This window comes from Podarcis filfolensis (genome assembly GCF_964270895.1).
Source record: "Podarcis filfolensis genome assembly, chromosome: 1".
Classification (NCBI taxonomy): domain Eukaryota; kingdom Metazoa; phylum Chordata; class Lepidosauria; order Squamata; family Lacertidae; genus Podarcis; species Podarcis filfolensis.
This window is the reverse complement of record NC_139604.1, coordinates 24,594,129-24,619,501: the sequence shown is the minus strand read 5'-3', so window position 1 is coordinate 24,619,501 and position 25,373 is coordinate 24,594,129. Positions and strand designations below refer to the sequence as shown.

At 40.5% G+C, this 25,373-nt stretch overlaps 2 protein-coding genes across 3 annotated transcripts in view; one reads left to right on the top strand and one right to left on the bottom strand.

The window, feature by feature from the left end:
- Window positions 1-24,020, top strand: part of CERKL (CERK like autophagy regulator) — a 43,131-nt gene extending 19,111 nt beyond the window's left edge. The window contains exons 3-14 of one of the 2 annotated variants that reach the window (XR_014551933.1): window positions 681-812; window positions 5,358-5,421; window positions 7,488-7,630; window positions 11,038-11,112; window positions 14,854-15,031; window positions 15,594-15,653; window positions 16,129-16,154; window positions 16,231-16,339; window positions 18,977-19,073; window positions 20,421-20,593; window positions 22,472-22,763; window positions 23,820-24,020. Coding sequence is in view for 1 of the 2 variants with exons in the window: in XM_083630116.1 (XP_083486242.1) it covers window positions 681-812; window positions 5,358-5,421; window positions 7,488-7,630; window positions 11,038-11,112; window positions 14,854-15,031; window positions 15,594-15,653; window positions 16,129-16,154; window positions 16,231-16,339; window positions 18,977-19,073; window positions 20,421-20,593; window positions 22,472-22,553 (1,139 nt within the window). In the remaining variant the exon portion in view is untranslated. Of the gene's footprint in view, window positions 1-680; window positions 813-5,357; window positions 5,422-7,487; window positions 7,631-11,037; window positions 11,113-14,853; window positions 15,032-15,593; window positions 15,654-16,128; window positions 16,155-16,230; window positions 16,340-18,976; window positions 19,074-20,420; window positions 20,594-22,471; window positions 23,776-23,819 lie in introns of those variants that run through there. The other variant, XM_083630116.1, reaches the window with a different exon arrangement.
- A 1,052-nt stretch (window positions 24,021-25,072) lies between these two features.
- ITGA4 (integrin subunit alpha 4) overlaps window positions 25,073-25,373 on the bottom strand; it is a 55,409-nt gene continuing 55,108 nt past the window's right edge. Inside the window, exon 28 of the mRNA XM_083627809.1 lies at window positions 25,073-25,370. Within this exon, the coding sequence (XP_083483935.1) occupies window positions 25,263-25,370 (108 nt within the window). The 3' untranslated portion in view covers window positions 25,073-25,262. The remainder of the gene's footprint in view (window positions 25,371-25,373) is intronic.

Below are 25,373 nucleotides of genomic sequence, written 5' to 3'. Positions count from 1 at the left end.
GCTGTAGTGATAAAAGCACAGATTATCAACAAGACATGTTGTTTCAAAATGTGTATTTTGGCTTTCATCCCCCTCCCTTACTCTCATACCTCTATTTTATTGATCCTTTTAATCAAGGGCAGATTTCTTTTGCACCTGTGCACCTTCTGTGTGGCATGAAACATAATCTGTAAATCCTTAAAATTGTAGTATCGTATCTCCGCAGCAAATGTGAAGGAGTACTATTATCAAATCCTTGCTGACAGGCACTTCCTTTTTTAAATTCTCAGGAGAATATTCTCTTCTCACTTGATCTCCCTCCTTCTTTCAGGTTTGAACCATGACCTAAAACCTCTTTCGTGATAGCTGTCACATAATGCTCTTGATGAGGGTGCCTGACTCATTTGTACTAGTTATTCTTAGCTGTAGAGATGCACAAACAGGTCAGTTGCTCCAGTTGTTTCAGGATTACGTAGATGGCATATATAAGTAATGAGCAGCTTTGTGCAAAAAATAAAGAAAAAAAGATGGCCACAGACACAAACCAGAATTTGCTGTACCTTTTCAGGATGCATATTCATCTGCAGGTGTTAATGTTTGCAATCCATGCTTTTATTCTTTTGTAATGCTGTGTGTTCAAAGTGGTTTGAATTAGCCTTAAAAACCCTGATGTGGTTTTTTCCTTGTGTTTTTTTTTAAAGGTTTTCCGAATAGGCCAAAGTCATTAAAGGTGTTTGTCAATCCAAATAGTCATAGAAAAGAGGCTGCTCGCATTTATCACGAACAAGTTGCACCTCTCTTTAAGCTTGCTGACATCAGGGCTGACGTTACAGGTAAGATGCTTTGTGGAACATGATTCGATCCATTTTTGGAGGTAGCATCTCCACAAATGGGTCAGTCTGCATTTAGTGTTTCTATTTTAATGACATCACTTAGCACACATGATTTTAAAGAAATAAATTCCTTGTTAGCGAAAATTATTTTGTGTTGATGTGCAGTCATTGGTTTATCTTTTAGTTAAATATTTTCATATGCACTTGGTTTGTTAAATACATTTCTCCATCTTGTTTATTAGTTACTGAAGTTATAGGAAATTAATGAAAAAATTAGTATAATACAGTGGTACCTCTGGTTAAGTACTTAATTCGTTCCGGAGGTCCGTTCTTAACCTGAAACTGTTCTTAACCTGAAGCACCACTTTAGCTAATGGGGCTTCCTGCTGCTGCCGCGCCGCCGGAGCACAATTTCTGTTCTCATCCTGAGGTAAAGTTCTTAACCCGAGGTACTATTTCTGGGTTAGCGGAGTCTGTAACCTGAAGCGTATGTAACCTCAAGTGTATGTAACCCGAGGTACCACTGTATGTTATTCACTAACCCTGCAAAAGGCAAGACTTTCTAGGGAGTAAGACAACAAACCTGTACACAATCAAACTGGGAGTTGGCCCCACTGAACTCATTGAAACATGCTTCTGGGTAGCCATGAATAGGATTGCACAGTGATAGAATAGAAGCAGTTCAATTATTCAATCCCGGGTGGGGAGTTGGAACTTGTCCAACCTTATACAGAGTTGCATTCCAAATATGAGTGCCCCCCAATGTAGTATCAAATATTATATTATACACTTACATTTCCCCACCTACACATTGTCACAAGCACCTTTCTATCAGGTGCACAGCACTTTCTTTCTGTTCCTCTCTCATAAAAATCAACATATGCAGTCACACTCATACACACCCCAGATGGGTTTGCAGGCACAAACAGTAGTAGACTGCGTGTTGTGGCAGAGGCAGTTCCACCAGACCTGGGAGAGGTAAAGCAAGGAAGATGGTGCAAATATACTTGCAGGACCACTGAATCGGCTTCATTGGTGTGTTTGCAACATGCCAACCTCACCACTGCATTGCCCTTTCCCCTTCTGGTAAGTAGCAGTGACTTACCTGCCAGGAGGTCAGGTAAGCAGCTCTGACCCATCATGCTGGCTCCTAGTAGTCATGCAATCACACACAGAACATATCCTTTCCTCTCTGCTCCAGCACTGAGATAGGAATGGCTAGAAAGTTCACTCTGCCTACCTTTTAGATCTACCTAGGCTGCCGTTTACTGTCCAAGAGCAGGCAGAGGGCCTATCTCTCATCTTAGCACTGTGCTGCTGTTGACCTATGATATCAAGTAATTGGCAGTTGGATGCAGTTTGCCTGAAGCTGCCTTGCTGGTCAAATTCAGAGGTACCCCATGACTGCTCCGTCCAGAGATCTCTGGGACTAGCTCTTCTACTTGCTTAGATGCCGAATAGATTATTCAGTTCTGAGAGGCCCAGTAGTGTTTTTGACTCAGTCCTTCTACCTTTCCAGACAGGTGAACAGTGCTTTCAGAGCTGAAAAACTGCTTGCTGGTACATGCCTGGTGCATGTGTACGAAACATGTACTCTGGAGATAAATGTATACCACGACAATGACATGCAGAGGAAATCTGGAAGAGTTTTTATGCATTCACACTATTCTTGCTGAAGAATTGTGTCCTTTTATTATTAAATCTCAAACTATCTTATCGTAAGGTCTATTCATAGCATATTGCTATGGTTAGTGGTTAACACTCCTCCTACAGGTTAATTTGGCAAATGACATGTACTTCGGTTTTGTCAGATATAATTTTATCAAACCAAGAAGTTCTTCTGCTGTGTATCAACTGACATAGATTGCACATGGATATATGAAATTTATTTTTAATAGTAAAATCATAAAAATGTGCACTAGGAATTTATGCAGAACTGTAGATCAAGAAAAAACATGCTTACTGATTTTTTTATTAAAAAAATAAGTGTGTTACCTTTAAATTAATTCATCCTTCATAGTGTTTATGTTGCTCAGCCAATCAGAGGAACAGTCTGTAAAGCTGAGATATATTTCAGTAGAGCAGGAAGACTTTAATTAGTAGACTGCCAGAATCTTTTTTGTGGTAAAACCCCTTCAGTCTTTATGTGAGCAAAACCTTTCTTCACAAATCTAAGATGAAAGTAAGGCTTGTGAGGGTCCTTCGTTAAAATGAAATCTCCATAATATAAGCTAAATTCTGCAACCTGCATAATTTAAGCATTTGGCTATATTTACTTATTTTGATTTTGCTGAGGCATTTTTGTTTTAAAATTGTGGATCTGTTTGCTGTCCCAGGCTCCTTTGGGAGTAGGGGCAGAATATAAGTTCAATAAATAAGAATGATTTTAGGAAAATTCATACTTCTGTTACACACAATGCTGCTATATTTTGCCGTGCATCATCATCATTATTATTATTACATTTATTAGATGCTTTTTCTTGCTGCTACTCAAACCAACTTTCAAAAAAATTAAAATCAAATGAAACACTAAACTATGGTTTAATGCTATAAGAAGAGCCCTCAACTTGTTTCCTCCACTCCTCTCCTCCTTGGGTGTGGCAAGCAGGGGAAAATCAAAGCACCTGCCCCTGTTTTCAGTTAGTGGTGGTTTGTCATTATGTTTAAACTGGGTCAGGCTTTGCTAAGTTTTTAGCTATTGCATATCCAAGCTGGCCATTGTGCATGGGCTTGGCTTATTTGGATAAACCATAGTTAAATCCACCCACCATTTTGATTCAGCCATAATGGAAAAACTGCAGTTAGCTGGAAAAAAGAAAGCCAGTGCTTCTGATATCTTACTTCTGCCTACACATAGCCCTAAACAAGGCGAGAGCAAAACTGGATTCAGACATAATCTCACTCTCACTCTTGTCTTGGCTTCTGACTATTTGCATTCGAGCTTATTGGTTCATATTTGCCCTTCATGTTGGCCTGTGAGAGTGTCAAAGAAGCAGGGGAAATGTATACCTAAGCATGTTTTGAGTACATGATTCCTGAGCCTTGCTAAGTCATGCTAAAGATGGGATGCGTAGAGCTATAAGAGCATTTCAAACTTGCCTCCCAAGGATTGTAAAAAAAATCTTTGTAGCTTCTGGCACGATTCTAGCTTTGCAGGCATATATATAAGCAGGGGGCCCTTCTTTCTACCCATCTCTACAGCTTTGAGGGGTGAGAAACTTGTTTACACATTAGTGACAGTGCTACAAAGCTGCTTCTGGGCTCTTCACTTTGCACTCTTGACCTTTTAAGACTAAAGGTCAAGGGTTTAGCATATGTAGAGACAACATGTTATGCTGTTTTGTGGCTGGAATTCCCATTTGCAGCCCCAGGTGAGAAACTGTGCTATGGTGTACTGCACCGTCTTTGTTGTTGTTTTTTGCTTTAGGACTTTGCTACCCATCCTAATGAAGCAGGCAGGAGGCTAACTCTAAGGCAAAATACAAATAATGATGTGTTTATGAGTTGTTTTTAAATAACCACCGAGTGAGCGCAACAATATTTAAAAGCACTGGAGAGTGAGAATGTACTCTCACCAAAGACAGACAAGCATGAAAGATTAATGTAATCTTGCATATAATAATGCACATTCTTACACAAAAAATCCATCTGGAGGTGTCATGTCAGTCAGCAGAAATCTTTGATGAGCGGATGCAGCTGGGGTGTCTCTTCTGGCAAAGATGCCCTAGAAAATGCTAAATGTGGTTATGATGCTTGATGCCATCTGCATTGTGCCAGTTTAGTCTTTCTTTGCCGGATTTGCTGTACTGCGTAGGATATCAACAAACAGAGACAGCGATGTAGAGTGACAGATTCCTTTTCTCCAGAGGCTACAGACTCTGGTGTATACTTGTACCACCACCCTCCTGTGTTATATTCTTTCGCTACTGGTCTCCGGTCTTTGTTATTTCCATGGTTAACTTGTCCAAGTTAGAAATGTGCATTTACTGATGCAAATACCATTTCATTTTCAGATAATTCAATTCTGTGTGGTGTGATATGATTGCATCTAGTAGAAGATGCCAGTTTATTCTTGTGCAGACGCTTGCACTTCAAAGATCTACAACTATAAATCGCAACATAACCATTGTATCGCTATGGAAAGAGCAGATAATGTACTGTATATAACTGAGTATTCACGTAATCCTAGTTTACGAATTTGCAAACAAGTAACTGATTTTTTCTTGTTCAAAATATAAGGGAGAAGTAATGCCCATGATCACAGTCCAGAAACAAAAAAAATATGATTAGTTCTGTCTACCCACTGGGGCTCTAGAATATATTTGTGTTTCTGGCATACTGAGTGGCAAATGTGCTTTTGATATCCAGGAGAACTTAGATTAGGAGATCCTTATGCCAACTACTAAGTGAAAACCCCCAAAGGTCTCCTGGGCACACTGAATAGATCTCTGAATTGTGAATTATGACTTCCAAGACAGATTTGTCAATTTACACTGAGAAGTTGAATGTTGCTGAAATTGTCTGTTTGTGCATTATATTTCATAGTTACAGAATATGAAGGACATGCTCTTAAATTACTTAAGGAATGTGACCTGACGTCATTTCATGGGTAAGTTTAACTTTTAACTGCTTTCTTCTACTGCAAGGATGCTGCTTATTCAAGGAAAGGGTAATCAGTGGTGTAGGCACACAGCTTATTTTTAATCTTGGGGTTCTATCCCATGTATCGTGTCTCAGAGTTTTGCTACAAACCCGTTATTCAATGCAGGCATTCCTGTGCACACCCAGAATTACCCCGCCACCATTTGATTCCCTACCAAATCAATCAGTCTGGGTTCACAGAAGCTCTCTGTGTCATAGCATCCACAGGCTTTTCTATTGAGCTGGCTAATTTCAGATTTCCCCAGATGAAACAGGTGTAGGGTATCATAATATGTAATTCAAGCAATTCTGAGTTATGGTTTGTTTTATTAGTTTAAGGACATTATTGTTCTTATTTATTTCTTAGAATACTTTAATTAATTTAGAATCTTAATAAATGTTCTTAAACCCTCAAACTTGAAAAAGACAACAAAATAAATTTCTCTTTCAAATAGCCAGTTAATTGAAACAGCTAGCGGTGTTCAATAAATTACTACTTGAGGCTTTTTACAGATAGGCCGTACCAGCTTGCACTAATTTTTATACTTCTGGATGCTATGCAGAAGAGCTGGGAGTAGAAAGCATATAAGCTTGCTCAAAATTTTGGGATCAGCAAGCCAACATTAAAGATAGCTGTGCATTTAGTTGTTCTAATTCTAGCTGTCTAGCTATATCATGCCCTTCCTTTTAGGAGTTCAGGGCAGTGTAAATGGCTTTCCCACTCCCCATTTCGTTCCCTCAACTCTGTGAAGTACGTTAGGCTAAGAGATGACAGTGACTGGCTCAGAGGCACCTAATGAGCTTCATGGGTAAGTTGGGATTTGGCCCTTGCCTCTGAAGCCTTAGTTCCATACTGTAGCCACTATAAGCAAGCTGGCTACTCTCTAACATAGCTGCTAAAGGCAACACAAATATGGCTAATGGCAGAAGCGGAATAAAATTCACAAGCAAAATGTATGGGATTTGACAGTTCATGTGGTACAGCCGCTACGAGACCAAGCTACTAATCTGGCAGTCCCTGGTTTGAATCTTGTTTCTGCCATGAACACAGTGAAGGTAAGCTAGGCTGTGAGACTGCCCATAATGTCCCCTAGTGAGCTTACAATCTCTAAAGTATTGCCTTGAATAGATACAGATGGCAGAAATTTGGGCAAGATAGTGAAGTGTCTTCGTTAATAACTCTTGCTTTGTGTTGCATTTTGTTTGCATGTGTAAGAGGTAGGGGCTCTTATTTTTATTGGGAAGGTTGGATGATGCAACTAGATCAGCAGAGACATTTTTACTGCTGCTATTATTGGTATATTAGTGTTTCCTGTTTTGTATGGTTTTCCCTATGCTGTAAGCTCCAGTGGGGAAGTTACTATATTTTGAACACTGCCATAGAAATTAGTTAAATAAATAGTTTAAGGGAATGTGATGAAAGTCGCTTTAATGGTTAAATAAATGCTACAAACACACACTAGTACAAATTGGGTGATATCCAACTTAGTCACACATAGAGTAGACCTATTGAAATCGATGGACTTCATTTGCATAAATAGCATTGTGTAATTTGACTAATGTGGGATATTGCCCGTTGATTGCATGGCTGCTGGGAGAAGCACAGATAGCAGAAATGCCAGGGTGCACCTGTAGCAGCAAATCCGGATGCCTTCATCAGCCCCACCTGCAATGAAACAAGTCTCTCCCATATTGGCAGCAGGCACTGTAACTCTCAAACGGTTTGACTTTACCCCCAAAGGTGCACTCTTCCATTATCTCCCGAGACAGACGGACGCCAACAACATATTAACACGGGGGTGGGGGGGGGTGGGGAATGAGAACAGCACACTTATCATATTTGTAAAGCTCAAAAGAAGTCAAAGCTATGTAGAAAATTGTTCTGGAGCATATTAGTTCAATAAGCTGTCCTAGAAAGATTATAATCTGTTTCAGCTTGATCATATGTAATGCCTCGCACTATATTTAGCCTAAAACTAAATGGTTTTTGAACTAAATTGTAATGAAGAGAGACTTGCCACTGTTTTGCTGCAGGGTGGTTTGCGTTGGTGGAGATGGGACTGCCCATGAAGTTGCTCATGGTCTTCTGCTTAGAGCCCAGATGGATGCCAGGAGGGATGGTGATGACATAATTGCACCAGTAAGAGCACAAGTTCCTCTTGGAATAATACCAGCAGGTGAGAGTATATAAAGCAATGAATACAAAAAATGGTACACATAGTTTTTATGGTATTGTGACAGAATCACTTTCAGATTTTATACTGTCTTCGGTTCTGTTATATTGTTCTCTACTTATTGTTTGATTTATTTCTAAAACCCCAATTATTTATTTTTGCTACTGGCACAGTCCATATTCTTTATATGGCACTCTGGAGATGCCCATCTTTTCCTCACAGACATAAGTATGGTCTATGTAAACCCAACTTTGATTCTTAAGTGGAGAACCGTTTATGGAAGCATGGGCAAGTTGCTGATCTCCATTTATCTTTCTGAGTAGTGGTCGGATCATGGCAGACTTCATGTACCATGCTGGGTTACCATGGAGGAATATGCATGTAAAGGGGGTGGAAGCCCTGAGTGGAAAAGTCCTCTCTGGTCTACCAGTAGGTACAAGATGTTTCATGCCATGTCATTCCAGAGCAGACTTTCAGGAAGCACAAGAGATTCCCAGGGGAAATCAGTGAGAGATATCGTCTGGGCGATACCTGTTTTTCAACATCGTGATATATCACCAGCTAAACATTTTGATATACTGATATATCACCATGTCCGAAATAAGGATGGAACAATGTAGAGCAGGCACCCCCAAACTCAGCCCTCCAGATGTTTTGGGACTAAAATTCCCATCATCCCTGACCTCTGGTCCTGTTAGCTAGGGATTATGGGAGTTGTAGTCCCAAAACATCTGGAGGGCCGAGTTTGGGGATGCCTAATGTAGAGGCAATGGCTGGCTTCACCGTTTTTCCCACACTGTGATTTTTGCATCACACAAACACACACAAACCAAAAATTATGAAACCAATATCGCAACATGGATTTCAAACCTGTTTTGGATGATATATTGATATATTGCCTGGCCCTATTCTCTATATTAAATATAACTTGGGTATTACAAGTGAGAGAGATACTGCAAGCTGATGTGACTAATTTAAATTGGTATCCAACTCAAGTGTTACTTATTTTATCATGGATATGCTACAGTCAGTCTTGAGTGACATGCTTCATGCTATAAGAATGTTAGTTTTGTGCAGAATTACAAAACCCGAGTTTTAACTTAGCTGGTTATTAAAATCAGTTCTGAGTAGAAAACTAACACCCAGTTCTAGAATGTTAACAGTCATTCAGCATTGTGCTAAATTGTAGTTTTCCTTGAGAAAAAAACGGAAGAAAGGTTTCGTTAGACCAACATAACAAGCTACTATACTGTGGTCAAAATAAAACCAGTCAGATGGAGGAAGCCTGTGGTGGTACTGCTGGCTATTTAGGAATAGTGTTTGTTGCTATGGGAACTACAGCTCAGGAACTGTACAGAGGGATTTGGAGAAAACTGGAAGGACTGGGGGAAAGCAGATTAATTGTTATGAAATTGTTATGAAACAGAGGAATTTTATATATATGGACTGTAAATCTCATAGCCCTGAGATTTACGTTATTTCCTGCTTCCAGTTAATTTGTGGAGAATAATATATTGTTAACGCGATTTTCAATTTCCATGATACTTTGGGCAAAGAACCACAGTGTTGGTGCAGCTTTCGTGAGATTCTTAGATATGCTTGACTAGGAAGTCATTACATCACATTTATCTGTTTGGATGTGGTGGAGACATTAACAGACTTATGAATATTCATGTTGTCTGGTTAATTAAGTTAATTGTTCTGCAGGAGTGCTTGCACTTCCAAAGACATTTCCCCCCACAATTTCTGTCTGGTACCTTCATCAGTCAGGCTTTACGTGAACTGGTACTTTTTCCCTTTCTCCCACCCTTTAGCACCCTTTAGGAGAAGGTTTGGTTAGCAGGAAAAGAAGCATTGGAATAGAAGTTTCATTTTATTGGTAGTGTTGTCTATTTAAAAAATGTGTCTTTTGTAATATGTTGGGAAACACCATAACTTAAGAAGCCACAACATTGCCATTAATAAGCAGTCTTTTAATTACCTCTGCACAGTGCTGTCACTTGGGAAATGAGAAATCCATTGGCTTGGATCCAGGATACGTTAGTTGTGCTTAGTTCCCATTGAAATCTGTGGAACTTAACATAGCTGTGATTAAATTTTTAGATTGATTTTAATGGACCTTAGTGCAACTAGGACTGCAGCCCTATACATAGTCACCTTGGGAGTAAGTCCTGCTGAGCTCACTGTGACTTATGAGCATACACGTATGTTAGGATTGTATTATAATTTAACCTAGATCCAATCCTTTATTTCCATGGAATAAGTAGCCTTTAGTTACTGTTATTTGTTTGTATGCTAGTATTATTGCTAGGACCATATACATGTTGAACAACAGTGCAATAATAATATCATGGGACTGCAGAAATAATCAAAAGAATACATTACCTGGAGCCTTTGTTTCGTGGAGGGAGGCTGCATAGTGCAAAATATTTAATTAGAATTTGCATCTTTCACACAAGGATTGCTGAGATCCAAAGGTTTTATGTACTTTGACCTTGACATAGCATAACTTCTTATGTCAAAAAACCACAACTGGAGTTCTTCCAGGTGCATGTTTAGGATCTGTGTAACAGACAAGTTAGCTGTTGGAACTCATTCTTGTCCTAGATTAAAGCCAGAGTAGTACGGTAAATGGAAACAGGTCAGATCATTGCTGGCTTTCAAAATTCCAAGGCAAGAAACCCAGAAAGGAAAAGTTGAACTGAACATTGGCCACTGAGGCAACATGGGCTGGAGCCAGACTTCTTGTGAATGAAGTTCTGTTTGTAGGTCATAACTGCTGGAGGAATGGCAGGAAGAAGCAATTTTTTGCTGTTTCCTCCTTTGCCCTGTAGTCTCCTGTGCCCCCTGGAAAGCTCCTCTGGAGAGTTGGGGGAATCATCTGGAACAGCATCAGAGGTAGTGCTGGGGTGCAAGGGGAAAGATAAATGGGCAAGAATTGTCTTCCACAAGGAGGTACAGTGAAACTTTGGGATACGTACTGTCCTCCTTACGAATGCTTCGGGTAACGAGCTCCACCAACCCGGAAGTAGATGCCCCTAGTTACAAACTTTGCCCCAGGATCTGAGCGGAAGTCGTGCACTAGCAGTGTGGCAGCAGCAGGAGGCCTTATCAGTGAAAGCGTGCCTCATGTTAAGAATGGTTTCGGCTTAAGAACGGACATCTGGAACAAATTAAGTTCGTAACTGGAGGTAGCACTGTATGCTTCAAACTATATGCTTCTTTAACATCTGGTTGTGAGACACTGCCATAACCCTACATTATAGAAATCAATTGACTTGGGCAAATGCTTTTACTAAAGGAATTCAGCTCCCCACTGGCTTAGAGGATTCATTTTGCAATATTCTCTTTTGTAGAATTACCCTATTCACTTCACTTTCATTATTGGACACATTGTTGAATATTTACAGGTTCTACAAATATTTTGGCATATACTGTGAATGGCATACAACACACGGTAACTGCAACACTGCACATAATAATGGGTAAGTATCCTATATCTGAAATACTTTAGGAAAAGAATTGATTTTTTTAAAAAAACAATGCTTATTTCCATTAGGAGGAGCACTCATACTTCTAATATACAAAGGTGAAAAGACTGCATTTGCATGAGGAGGGTGAAGGGAGTTAATTTCCAATCTGCTGGGCAGGATGATTTTATTTTTATTTTATTAAATTTCTATACCACCCTTTGTCCAAAGATCACAGGGCAGTTTATAATATCCTCTGGTAGGATGTGACTAGCTCTACCTCTTTCCTTCTCCTGTCTTTGTGAATGTGGGTTGAGGAAGAGGAACATTTGCATTCAAGTTACTTCAGAACCTTTTTGCATTTAGTAATATTAGTTTCAAATAACGATGTGGCACTTCTTAGTAAGATGCTTGGCATTGTTTTCTCAACATGAATGCACAATGCCATTACTTGTTAATTTCTGGAATAAAATCGAACAATAGCTTTGTTTTCAGTATGCATTACAGTTAAAGAGAGGACCACTTCTAGGCATTATAATTACTGCTAAGCACGACACCTGCCTTTCGAAGAGAGGATTACTTTGAACATTTCTTGCCATTGTTTGGAAGGAGGGTTTGTGACAAATGGTCCACTTTGCACTCACATTCTTCCTTTGGCCTATTGAGAACTGCATACTATTTCTTTCACAGCTTGGTCTCCCACTTAAGTGACACTGACTCATTGTCCCACTGTGACAATGGCTCAAAGGACTCTTAAGGGGGGCTTCCGGGTTGGTGCCATTGTTTAATGGCGGATTCCCTCCGAGCTCCGGAGGGAATCGGCTCCGTAGCGTCTGGGTCTGGCCGCTGCGGCGAAGCGGGGACCCTTAAAATCACAGGCGCGGATGCCTGTGAACATAGAGACTCGGCGGGCACCATTTGCGCCCCCCCAATCCGCGACGGAGCCTTTTTAAAGGCTTCGGAACGGAGGCAGGGTAAGGCGTGGTGCTGAGAGTACTCCCTCGTCTACGGAGTGAAGCCGCAAGCCATTGACAGAGAGCGCCAACTTCTTCTAAGATTGATTGGATTCTAAAACATCAACCCGTGAGTAATACGGAGATTGGAACTTTAAAAAATTTCTTATCTTGGATTTGGAACGAGCGGGAAGGGGCTAAAAAGGAAGTCCACCCCCCCCTCTTTGTAAACAACTTAAAGCAAAGGACTGGGCAGCTAAGGTCGAGAGAATCTGTTTCTTGCTTTTTTAACAAAAGATCCTGACCTCACGGTCTGGACATTATAAGAAGATATTCTGGAGGATAAAAAGAATTTTGGGAGCTGAAACTACACCCCCCCCCCCTAGACCCGGGAACGTCCGATGAGAAAGCCTGTTGCATGGAAGATTTTGACAGCTGTCAAGTGAGCTGCTAGTCAGCTAGTTGTCAGCTGGAAAAAGAGAACATTGTTTCTGCTGTTTTTGCTGGTTTATTCGGGATAACTTGTTGAAAATAAGGTTGATACAAAATAACTGGACTTTTGGTTTTTGAGCTGAAAGGAAGATCAAGGAATTAAATCCCCCTAGAGGGGTAACAAGGATACTACATTACAAAAATGGCTGGAGTGTCTAAATTCCAAGCAGAATTGGACAGAGCACTTGTTCTCTTGGGAAACTTACAAGATGAGTACGATGCTTTGTCTACAGAGGTATCGCTATTACACTGGACAGTAAACAACAGCTTGGAGTCTGATAAGGATTTGAAGCAGGAAGCCTATTCAACTGAACAAATAAATGAAACCGAAAGCGTAGACACGATGGAGCAATATGTTCTTTTTGAAGAAAACGAAGGAGGAGATGGAGGTTTGCAGGAGTCAAAGGAGAGCTACAATATGAGGCCTGACATGATGATAAAAAAGGACAATAAAAACTGGATGCGGAAAGCCTGGTTTGATTGGGAGTTTGGAAAATGGAGAGATCCTCTTTTGAGGAGATCTGAAGACCTGAGGATTATAAATTTGTTGAAGGTGGAAGCTGGAGCTGTGGGGACATTTGGATTTGAAAGAAATTTGAAACAAGAGTTGGAATACCCCATAGGCTTTGCTTCTGCTTTTAAGTATGGAGGACTGGCTAGAAGCAATACCGATTCTGTTGGGCCGGAGCCCCTCCGAGACCTGGGGCTTAACATCAAGGTCTATCAAAGAGACCGGCAGAAAGGAACTGAGAGAGACATAAGGGCCTCGGACCTGAGATCTCCAGGCTAAATAAATAATATAAAGACTGATGGATATTGGTTGGGGACTGGAACCGGGAGAAGGATGGGTGGAGGTTGGGAATCCAAAGGGTACATAAGGATAATTTGCATTGCTTTGTTTGTTTTATATTTTGTTAGTGGTAAGGAAATTGGGTAAACCGTGGAAGGGAAATTTTGGTCGACCTTAGGAAAAAGGTTTAAGAATAAATTAATGAGGTATAAGTATTGATGTGTAATTTTAATAAGGTGAAATTGGTTTTTTTTCTCTTTTTTTTTAAATTAAGTGAAAATAAGGCTGTTAAAAATAAATGGAGGAAATGGAAAAAAGAAGTAAAGTAAAATAACAGTATGTTAGAATAAATGTTTAAGTTAAGATGAAGAAATAAGTTAAGGACTTGCTGAATTGACAATTTAAATTGGAATACAAGAAGGGGAGGTGTGAGGAGGTCTGAGAAACAAGGTTGAGGAAAATAAGTATCAGAAACTGTATGTGTTTTTTCTATTTTTCTGTTTAGTTTCGAATATGCTTTTTTGTGTTGTTTTTATTTTGTTTACTTTTTGTTTTTGTTTGTTGTGTGTTTTTCGAAAATACCAATAAATATTTAATAAAAAAAAACAAAAAAACAAAGGACTCTTAAGGAATGCTCTTATTTTGTGTGTTCTGCCTGCCCCCATTTCTTACTACTGTTCTATTGTTTCTCATCCTCTTGTGAAAGGGTGTAGCAGGTGCTAATCTTGCTAGGAGGGCATTGGAGGCAGTCTCACTCTTAATCTCAGGGTCGTGGGTTTGAGCCCCACTTTGGGCTAAAAAATCCTGCGTTGTAGGGTTTGGACTAGATGACTTGCATGGTCCCTTCCAACTCTACAGTTCTCTGATTCTCTATCTCTTAATTTAGAGTCTGAAATCACAGAGTATTCCAGATTCATGCTCACATTCTGTATGCCTTGTGCCAAAGTCTGTTCCAGGAATAATTGGTGGGTAAACATTTAACTAGGAAAAGAAATTTCTTACTGGCTTATACATAAGACTGTCACTTTATTGGGAAACAGTGGGTATGGGAGTAATCAGAAATATGTTTGAAAGATAGGGTAGAAATGCCTGCAATCAGTACAGGTTTTGCTCAAAATATGCTATGTTTATTTGCAAGGGGAAAGACAACTCAGTGTAATAAAGGCACATTTTAATCAATGTGCTCTTTGTTTATTATGTTATGTTCACATGTTTGCTTTGTATTTGTGCTGTTTTACCTGAATTCTAAGTAAACTGTCTACTTTATAGCTGAAGGTTACAGATTTTCCACCTTGACTGGGTTAATTGGAGTGACTTTCTGGAGTTAGAAAACAGAACATTTTCATTCATCTAGGAATTTAATATTGACAGAAAAGATATAGGGGTCCTGACTTTGCAGATATTTTAATTGCCTTTTAAAATTGATAAATACTGAGGACTTTCATGCGGTTGTGGGCCACCTTGAGCCCTGTGATGAAAGTTGAGGAAAAATGAAATAATATGTGTATGGTACCATTTCAGGGCATGTACAGTCAGTGGACGTGTGTACTTTCAGTAGTCCAACCAAGCTACTTCGCTTTGGATTTTCATCAATGTTTGGGTTTGGATCAAGGGCTCTGGCTTTGGCTGAAAAACATCGTTGGATGCCATCAAGTCAGCGAAAAGATTTTGCTGTGCTCAAGACACTGGCAAGTCTGAAGTACGATGAATTTGGTTTTTTAAAATTATGTTTGTGTTAGTTTTTAGTTTTGTTTTTTTTTTAAAAAAAAGAGTTGTACCATTTGGACCAAAACACATGATTTCATATTATTACCAGTTTGCAAAAGTTTAATGATTGTAGTTGGGTAGCATCAGTAGATATTATACAGATAATAATGACCAGGGGTGGCTGACCAGTGGCCTTCCAGCTGTGGTTGGGTCGTTTTCCATCAGCCCCAGCCAGCATGGCTGATGGTCAGGGATGGCTGAAATTGTCATCCCACAATATCTGGAGGGACACAAATTAGGTACTCCTGATCTAGACTAATAACTAGTGTTGGGTTGCAATCATACCCAGCTCCGTGTCAGTAAACCTCTCCAAATTCAGTTCTCCAAAACCAGTGGGATTTACTGTGACATAGATATGTATAGGACTGCATTGTAAACCTTACAGCATAGTAACGTGAAGAAAAAATTGTAATTGTTTAAACCTTGTTGTGTGCACACCTAATAAACATAAGATGAGATATAATAACTTACCGTATATCTTGTTCTGTCCTTAGACCAGAATATTGTGAATTATCATTTCTACCTTTGGAGCAAGATGCTCAGGGGGAGGATAAGTAAGTAAGACTCAGACAAACAACCGCAAGTCTGTATATTCCAAACTTTATTCCATAACAGTTGCAACCCAACTTCAGCTAAGTTGTAATGAATGTAAGCACTGTTTGATTTCAATGCAATTTAAATGTGACAAGCATTAGTTGGATTGGGACCATTGTATTGCGGATCCTGTTTTCTTAAAGAAAATGATTAACCATGCACTTAGATATTATTGTTTCCGGTTTTATTATAAGTAGTTCAGAGCTGTCACCAGCACCCTCTGCCCCAAAAGCTTTAATCAGAATTCCTGTTGTTTTAGAAATAATGTGCTTAAGATCAAAATGAAACCCCACTTTTCTTTCAAACAATAATTTGCATTTCCTAGCTGAGTGTTCAATCTTCAATTAAATCACAAACATGTTGTGCTTGTTTTTATTTTTTGTTCCACATCGTTCCGTGCCCGTTAATTATTTTATCTGATGCGTTTATTTTTAGAAAGCAGCAAAAGAGACTTAAATCTGGTAAGTTTCCAAGTTTAATCACTTAGCAGGAGAATTAGGTTTTACTCGAAGTAATACGGTGTGGTGTTATATTTAGACAGCAGGGATCACTGGCGCAGAATCCAGGGTCACTTCCTGAACGTGAGCATTATGGCAATCCCTTGCCTCTGCTCAATGGCACCAAGAGGCTTGGCACCTAATACCAGGTCAGTAAGGATTTACAGAATTAGAGTAATGTCTCTAAATTCTGACAACTTATTCTAATGCCTTGGCTTTCCCAAGAATGTGTGCTTGTGTCATGAACAGTCTAGACCCTCTGAGGTTCATGGGGGGGGGATGAAGATAGTTGAGTTGGACTACCATTGACTCCCTAATCTCAGGAATTGTAATCAGTTTTAGGAGCAGGCAGCTGAGGTCACCCACCTAGAAATAATCATTGGATAATTACAGTGATTAAATTAGTTTACAAGTCTGACTTAAGTGGTAGTCATCAAGTAATAATCTCCCTGGAGCTTGTTGATAGGAAAACTAGTTCTTTAGATCTGACTGATCGATTGTTTCAATACTTTTCTTTCTTTGCAGTTTTCAGTATTTGTTACTACAATAACGTCATCATGACAGTAAATCAGTCAGATCTTATTATCGGAGCTTCTTTGACATAGTTTGACTGCAGTATTTGCAAAACTTTTAAGATTTTTATGGTGCAGAAGACAAGCAATTTTAAGACTTTCTATCGGAGCTCACAATCTCAGGGTAGATATCAAACTCTGGTTGTGAGAATTAACTCTTTGGGTCCTCATCAGTCTCTTTAGTGTTCCCCAATGTGGCCAATGTAGGACCCTTGCCACAATCCACAAAATTACTGCATTTCCTTCAGGTCACGTAAATTGAAGCCCTTAAGGGTTTGACTTGCTAGTAGCTGCCACTACATGTTACAACATCAGCATCTTATGCCATCAGTGGGACTGACTTGCATATGATTGCACTCCCACTGTACATACAGTTGAGTAATTGATCCAGCATGTGTTTCCTTTTCCTTTCTTGTAGTGCCTCCTACCTTTCATTTTGGGTAGAGTGTCTGTTTTGCCCAGGCTGAATTTGTGGCAGGCATTGGATTTAGTAACAAAGTAAAAAGGGTCATGTAGAAATATAGTTGGAATGGTATTTTAACATACAAAATTGTACGGATACAGGAGACTCCCAAGTTTAGAACAGAAACTATTGGTTAACATTATGTTTACAGAACTGAAGAGTGTTCCCACCTCTGATTTTACCAGAAGGGTGTTTTGTTATCAAAGCGAATCACAACAGGTCAATTACTAAAGGCTGCCCCAAATGAGAGATAAGGAAAGACAATCAGCACTGTAGAGGTGCTTGGACTGAGCATTTTAATTTTAAAACAGGGGTGTCAAACTCAAATTCATCGGGGGCCGCATCAGCAGTTTGGTCACCCTCAAAGGGCCAGTTGTATCTGTAGGACTATGTGTCCACTCTTTATTATCTCCCCACCCCAACCCATGTACAGTGGATCTAGCAACCTCTTCCATAAAGTGCTGGCAAGGTGATACCACTGTTCTGCAGTATTATATTTTTTGTTTGCATAGTCCTACAATGTGTTTTTAATCTTATAAAGCAAAAGTGTACACTCAGCATCTCTTAAACCAACCCGCTTTTAAGTGTAACCTGAGCATGCACCATGTTGCTGAAGAATACACATAATGCACTGGTGGTATCAGTCCAGCAATTTCCTACAAAGCCTCAGCAAATTGGAAACATAGGTGAAGGACGAATGAGAAACTGGCCAGTATTGCCCCCATGGACCTGCAGAGCACCTTCACTTATAGCCAGTTATGGCCATGTAAATCCGAGTTGCTAAATGGGAGATTAAAAGGGCACTCCGAGGAGCTTCCAATTTAGCAAAAAGATGGCCTCCTTTCTGCAATTGCGTTTCGCCAAAGGACAAAATGAACCTGCCCATTTTGACAGGCACAGGGAACTTCAGCCCACCCCGCGTCTCTCGGATCCATTGGGATCGGGTACTTCATCCACCCGCAAGGGAGCTGGCCAAGGCAGAAGCAAGGCGCTCCCCACCGCCCTGGCCAAGAGAGGCTTCCCCAGCCCCTGCAACCGGTCAGGCGGCGGCGGCGGCTGACCCACTCGCGGCTCCCCAAGGTCACTTGCCCGCTGCTGGTCCCGAAAAAAGGAAGGCTAAGCAGGTCTGCCAGCCCTGACTGCTAAGGACCAAACCTGCCACCCCTCCGTCCCGCTTTTGGTCTCTCCCGGGAGAAGCGGGAGGCGGAAATGCGGCTCCTCACCAAGGCTCACGCGCGTACTCCTCCATCTTGGCTCCCGGCTTCCGTACCTAACGCGCTCGCTCAGCCGGCTGCCGGCATGCGAGTCACGTGGGCCCCCGCACCTCCGCTTCCCCGCGAGACTCCTCTGAGCGCGGCCATTGGTCGTCCAGCTTCCAGGAGCCGAGCCAATAGGAATGAGGAGAAGGGGGGAAAGAGAGCGACACACTGTAGAAAAAAAAACGAGAATAAAAGGTGAAGGCTGGCGGCCGCCGCCGGCTACGCGGGCCACATGACGAGGTCTGGCGGGCCGGATTCGGCCCGCGGGCCTTGTGTTTGACACCCGTGTTTTAAAATATTGGCATGGTAGAAGTAATGGAGCCAATGAAGTAGTTCCATTATTTAAAAAATTGTTAGTTATTATTTAATTCTGAATATAAGTATAACCCGTAACCTCGCTGATAATAAAAATAGATGATTCTGAATAAGTCAACAATGAGATCAAAGATAATTGTGTTAATTCCATACTTTACTGAACTATGCCATTTTTAGATTGAATGATGGAAGCATGGCTCTTATTGTTGTGTGGAACACTTCTCGTCCGGAGTTTGTTAAGCACCTGAAAAGATATGCTAGTGTGAAAAACCAGGTAAAGGTTTACTCTTATTACCGCTGCAACCCAAACTCATTTTGATTAGATTTCTTTAATCGCTGTGCCCAACAGAGGGCACAGAAGATGGAAATGTGCACAATACATCACTCCCCCCCCCAAAAAAAGAGTATCTAAAACATAACATGATGAAGCAGACAAAACTTTAAGATGGGAGGTAAATGCTCCAGGAGATAGTAGTGCCTTGGTAAGGAGACTTAACCTCCTGTCAGAGTAGATTAGCCCACTTTTATCTGATTTTTGAAAATCACCAATCAGACTAATACCGATTAGCCTATTTCCACCCATCTGTTGTGGTTTAGTTATATATGGTTCTTATATACAGGAGTTACTAGAGTGTAAAGCTGCTAAACTGATTTTAAAAAGGAGGGGGGGGTAAACCAGAAACACTATTGTGTTTAAACAGAGACTTCACTCAGATTAAGGGCAAGTGGAGACCCTACGTTTTGTGGGTAGGATTTTTTTTTTTTTGTAGTTTCACCAATATGCAGAGCACAGGTGGACAACATACACAAGCAGCAGGCAACCCAGTATCAAACACCACAGTTTATCCACAAAGCTTCAATGTACATGTTTGAGAGTGCATACAAGTGTGCATATCTACACACACAAACACACACATAGCACTCATCCAGTTCAGTAGATCTGGAGTCTTGGGGAAGGAGCTTATCCAGATTCATTCTGTAGTGCTCAGCAATGAAGAACATCACATTAAATTGGGTTGGGAATCCATATGTTTTTTGGGGGGTTCTCAGCAACCTTAGCCAGCATGGTAAATGGTTTGGGATGATGAGAGTTGTAGCCCAATGCCATCCGAAAGACCACAGGTTTCGCCCTGCCCAACCCCAAGATTTGGAAAGCAGGGGATTCAAGAGTTACAGGGAATGAAGTATTATTCTAAATTAATGACCAGTGTGTTGAGTCTCCAGGTTAAGGCCACGCTAAGGTTCATTGTCTTTGGGCACAACTTCTGGCTGATAAAGTGAACTGCAATGTGGGGCTTAGTGTGATGCATTGCTGCCATAAATCCAAAGGAAAAGAAGGAGCTTTCCTTCATCTTATTGAAGTGGATAAAACAAGTCTTTTTTTAGGAGTTATCGGTGGCAGGAAACATGAGAGCAGGGGGAACGCAGGCTTTCTTGGTTCTTTTGGTTTTAAAACTACATGTTAACGGAGATGCAGCTAAACTCTATGGAGTCATTTGAGATTATTACTCCATCTTTTTTCTTTAATGAAATGAAAGCATAAGGTAACACCAATCCTATAAGGGGAGGGGGAATGTCCTGTTATATTTACAAAATTGTATCTTCTGTTTTTGTGTGTTAGTTCAGTTTTCCATTTGTTGAAGCTTTCATTGTTGAAGAGGTAAAAGTCCAATCAAGAACTAGAAAGGAACGCATCACTAGAGACAACTTGAATTCCATAGATCCTGAAGAAAAGAACTACCCATGGAATATAGATGGGGAGTTAATGGAATGGCCATCGGAAGTTTGTGTCCGGTAGGGTGAAGTGTAGTGATATGCAATTGATTGATTGATTGATTGATTGATTGATGATTGATTGTTGTAAGCACTAAGTGGTCCATTAATCAATGCTGGCTGTTCCCCTGCTTTTTAAAGTTTGGTATGCTATAGTTCAAGACTCTGAACTAGAGAATTGGCAAGTTTATCAAAAACCATGTTGAGTTTTTTGCTTAATCCCTGCATTTTTGCTACATTTTCTGTACAGTCCTGATGCTATTGTAGCTCTGCAGGTGCACACACAGAATGCAATACTGGAATTCCACACTGTGCTTCTGCATGAGTCTTTCTTTAGCTACTACAGTGGTACCTCGGTTTGCGAACTTAATCCTTTCTGGAAGTCCGTTCTTAAACCAAAACTATTCTTAAACCGAGGCGCTCTTTCCCTAATGAGGCCTCCTGCCGCCGGTGCCCTTCCACTGTTCAGATTCCATTCTTAGACTGAGGTAAAGTTCACAAACCGGGACACTATTTCCAGTTTTGGGGAATTCTTAAACCAAATCATTCGTAAACAGGACTGCTCTTAAACCGAGGTACCACTGTATTCCATTAAGCAAAGTACTTTTACCTTCTTCCTGGGACATTGGTAATATTGGGATCCTTGGCTGGGGTCTTTGCTTCTGACTCCAACCTGATGCTGCTGGCTGAACCCTGCTCAGCGCCGTTTCCTCTGCCGCCTTTATCTAGAACCATACATGGGATGGGGAGAGCTTGCACAATAAATAGAAGTTGAATCACACAGCTCGCACCTGTATGTTGCCATTGTTGATAGACCACATGTGAATTTTTGTAGGGTACAGACTCTGTTCTGTGGATGTTAGGCCCGTATCCAGTGTGACAAAATTGGGCAGTGCAGACTTAACATTATACCAATCCCTTATTATGCACATTAGAAATGTGTGCCTAGAGTTTAGTGCTGAGTGACACATTTCAACATCATTTTATGATACATTGTTCTCTTTAATAAATGCTTTAGGCCATATCTAAGCAAATCACAGGGACGCGGGTGGCGCTGTGGGTTAAACCACAGAGCCTAGGACTTGCCGATCAGAAGGTCAGTGGTTCGAATCCCCGCGACGGGATGAGCTCCCGTTGCTCGGTCCCTGCTCCTGCCAACCTAGCAGTTTGAAAGCACGTCAAAGTGCAAGTAGATAAATAGGTACCGCTCTGGCGGGAAGGTAAATGGCGTTTCTGTGCACTGCTCTGGTTCGCCAGAAGCGGCTTAGTCATGCTGGCCACATGACCCGGAAGCTGTACACCGGCTCCCTCAGCCAATAAAGCGAGATGAGCGCCGCAACCCCAGAGTCGGTCACAACTGGACCTAATGGTCAGGGGTCCCTTTACATTTAAGCAAATCACATAGCCCTGTAGGCCAGAAAATGTCACAAAATTGCAGATGGATTTTACTTCCTTGCTGCATTCTGTTCTTGTGCCTGTTGTGATTGCATAGCAAAACCTTCAGCAGGCCATTGAAACCAGTATGAGATTCATGCTGTAGTTCAGTTCTAGCTGATAGCATTGGTTTACTTCTCATGAAGGACAAGTGAAATTTCAAGGACAGAGATTTTGAAGTCTGTCTGAATTGATGCTACATAGTTCAGAGTCAATTCAGTTTTACCGAGCTTGCTTGCTGCATGAATGACCCATTCATATTAATTCCATACACAAATATCCCAGGCACTAAGGCAGACCCACATAATCTAGGAAAGTAACTTTATGAGAAATGTTTAGATTGTAATAGGAAGAGGATTTTTAAATTTTCTGTAGTTTATCCTGTGTGTAAATCTGTGCTCAGATAAAATGCCATAGCAATACTGCAGAGAAGTAATGGATTTCCTGTTTTCTTCCTATTACCAGGGTACATCCCCGATTAATTAATCTATATGGTAAGAGTGTTGATGCAGTGGATAATCCAAAAGGATCATGCAGCTGTCTATAGAAACAATCTAGGAAGAGAAATTATGGATTTTGCTGCTAAATCGAACAACTCAGTTGTATAGGATATGACTGATGCAGATTGAAACACAAGCTTGGATGAGGCAAATCCCCAACGCATACTTATTTCTGCAGGAAAACTGAATGATTTTTATATACTTGATTGACATTTTTCAGAGAATAAGGAGAGGGGCTGCAGGGATATGCTACAGAGGTAAGGAAGGTGTGGGAGTATGTGGGTTTGTGTGTGCCCTTCACCAGAAGAGAGAGGCCCTGGAAATTGGGTTCTGTGGCTGTTTTTCTGCTTCTTTCAAAGCGGCAGTAGGCAGAACATTTAAGCCTCTCCATCTAAGCACACTTTAGGCAGGGTAGCATTCTTCACCCAAGCTCCCATGCATTACTCAGTGAGTCTAGCTTTTCCCATTACTTTTTATGACTTCCATTGTTTCAGTTCTGCAAACCATTCTGCACATTTCAGTATTGCTGGAAAAAGTCCGTTCCATTAAACATTTAAGAAGACTCTTAAACTTTTTGCCATCTTCAGTCCCTCCCTAATGCAAATAATTAAGAAAAATGCTTAATTTTGGATTGTGGCCCTGTGAGAGCCAATTACAGTTGAGTAAACATGTTATAGCATAACTGTACTTGTACCTTTTGGCTGCATTCCTGTACATGCTTACCTGAGAGTAAATCCACCTGAATACAGTAGGATTTTCTTCTTATTGAATATGATTGCACTGGTAATCTTCAAGGTGGGGGCGAGACAACAAAACTAATTTTTAGTGTAATTCCTACTCCTCCTAAGTATTCTGGAATAATTTGACAAATACTTCAAATACAAAAAAGTGAATTTATTGAAGTTGGACTCTGAGCAGTTACAATTGATATGTGGATTTAGTTATTTTTAACTGGCAGAGCATTTTGAACTGACATGGTATCAGATCTTATTTGTATGCAAACTTTTATTGTTATTTTCATAACGACACTTTTATCCTTGTTTGTAAGTTAAATTATGACAACTTTCTAAATATTTGTGCGTCATTGAATTGGTAAAAAATGTAGATCCAGGTCACTTTTGTGCTATGTTTCAGAGTGTTTAATGCTGTTTTAAACTTTGAGGTATACTTTGTGACAGCACAATGATTTGGGGGTTAAAGTGCAGTGTTTCACCTCTGTCTCAAACCCTATTTTAAAAGATGATAATTAAAATATATTGAACAACAAAACCTGCTCTAAATATAATTTCAGACTTCCTGAAATATAATTTCAGACTTCCTTATATAAACCTGCTCTTAAACAAAATAAATAGAATGGAAGGAATATGACTGCTACATTTCCCTGATCAAAGAAGTCAGTGGGAGAAGAATTACTTCAACATAATTTTAATTTGGATGCTCTGATTGGATATATCTACAAAAAAATATATCTGGCAAACTGGAATCTAAAGACTGCACATTAAAAAAATATATATCATAGATTCCTGGTTCTGATGGTTTTGTTCCATGAACACACACAGCTTCAGTTCACAGAAGGTGAGCTCCGCATAGGTGTTGGGGCAGCTATCTTGTGAATGGAAACTCCTATTCGCTAAGGATCCTGCAGTCTTGAGTTTCATAAGGGGCAGACCTATCCAAGCTTCTGAAATGCTGGAGAGATGGAAACCTCTCCTGTTAGCCAGCAGAAACCCTGAAATGAGGGAGTTTGGGGACAGGGCCATCTCAAAATCCTGTGCTGAATCTCATCCACCATCACCAGGGAAAGGGCCCAGGGCTTGGATTTACAGTGGTACCTCGGGTTACATACGCTTCAGGTTACATGCGCTTCAGGTTACAGACTCCGCTAACCCAGAAATAGTACCTCGGGTTAAGAACTTTGCTTCAGGATGAGAACAGAAATCGTGCGGCGGCGGTGCAGCAGCAGCAGGAGGCCCCATTAGCTAAAGTGGTGCTTCAGGTTAAGAACAGTTTCAGGTTAAGAATGGACCTCCGGAACGAATTAAGTAACCCGAGGTACCACTGTACTCCTAAACCACTGTCACCTTCAGAAAGTAGATGCTGTGTTGTAGCACAAATATCAATTTTACATGCACATGTTGGGGTGTAGAGGAGGGTGAAACAGCTGTGCTCATGTTGCGTCTTGGGTCCAGGTTTGCCCTGGAAAAATGCCCTATTTGTTTGTAGCCCTAAAAGTCCACGATAATACGGGAAAGACAAAGTCCATACACTGATTGTACAGATGACCAAATTCATTAATTTAGTAGGGCCTCTTTCATGCAGATGTACATTAGATAACTTAAGCTCTGATGTAGATAGGAAAAAAGGGTTTGCGTTTTTAATCAGATAAAAAGGAACTGTTGGTTGCTGCATCCCAAGCCTGTTCATAATGTTGTTCCTTTTTATATATTCAGCTGAATCCCTGGGCAGTGGAGCTATGCACTCTTAATTCAAGTATGATTCAAATGGCCAAAATTCGTTTTAGCAAGTAGTAGCTCTTTCATAGTGTTTTCGCTGGTTTTTCTTCATCTTTGGTGGTCTCACTTATATTTGCCATTTTTCTTCAGACATCCTACGATTTGTATTGTAGGAAGCTGAGAAAGGTGAAATCTTTCTTTTCACTTGGATATATCTATGGCAAGGATTTATGACATGTCAATTCTTGCAAACGGTGCCTTCGATTAAAAAAATACATATCCATGTACTATGTAGAAAAACTTTTAATCATTGTGACTGGTGTCCTCTTGTTTGCTGTTTATAAAGCTCCAGCTTTCCCTTCCATTCTGTTCTTGAGGAAGAAGTTTATATTTTCTTGTAAAGAAACCAACCTA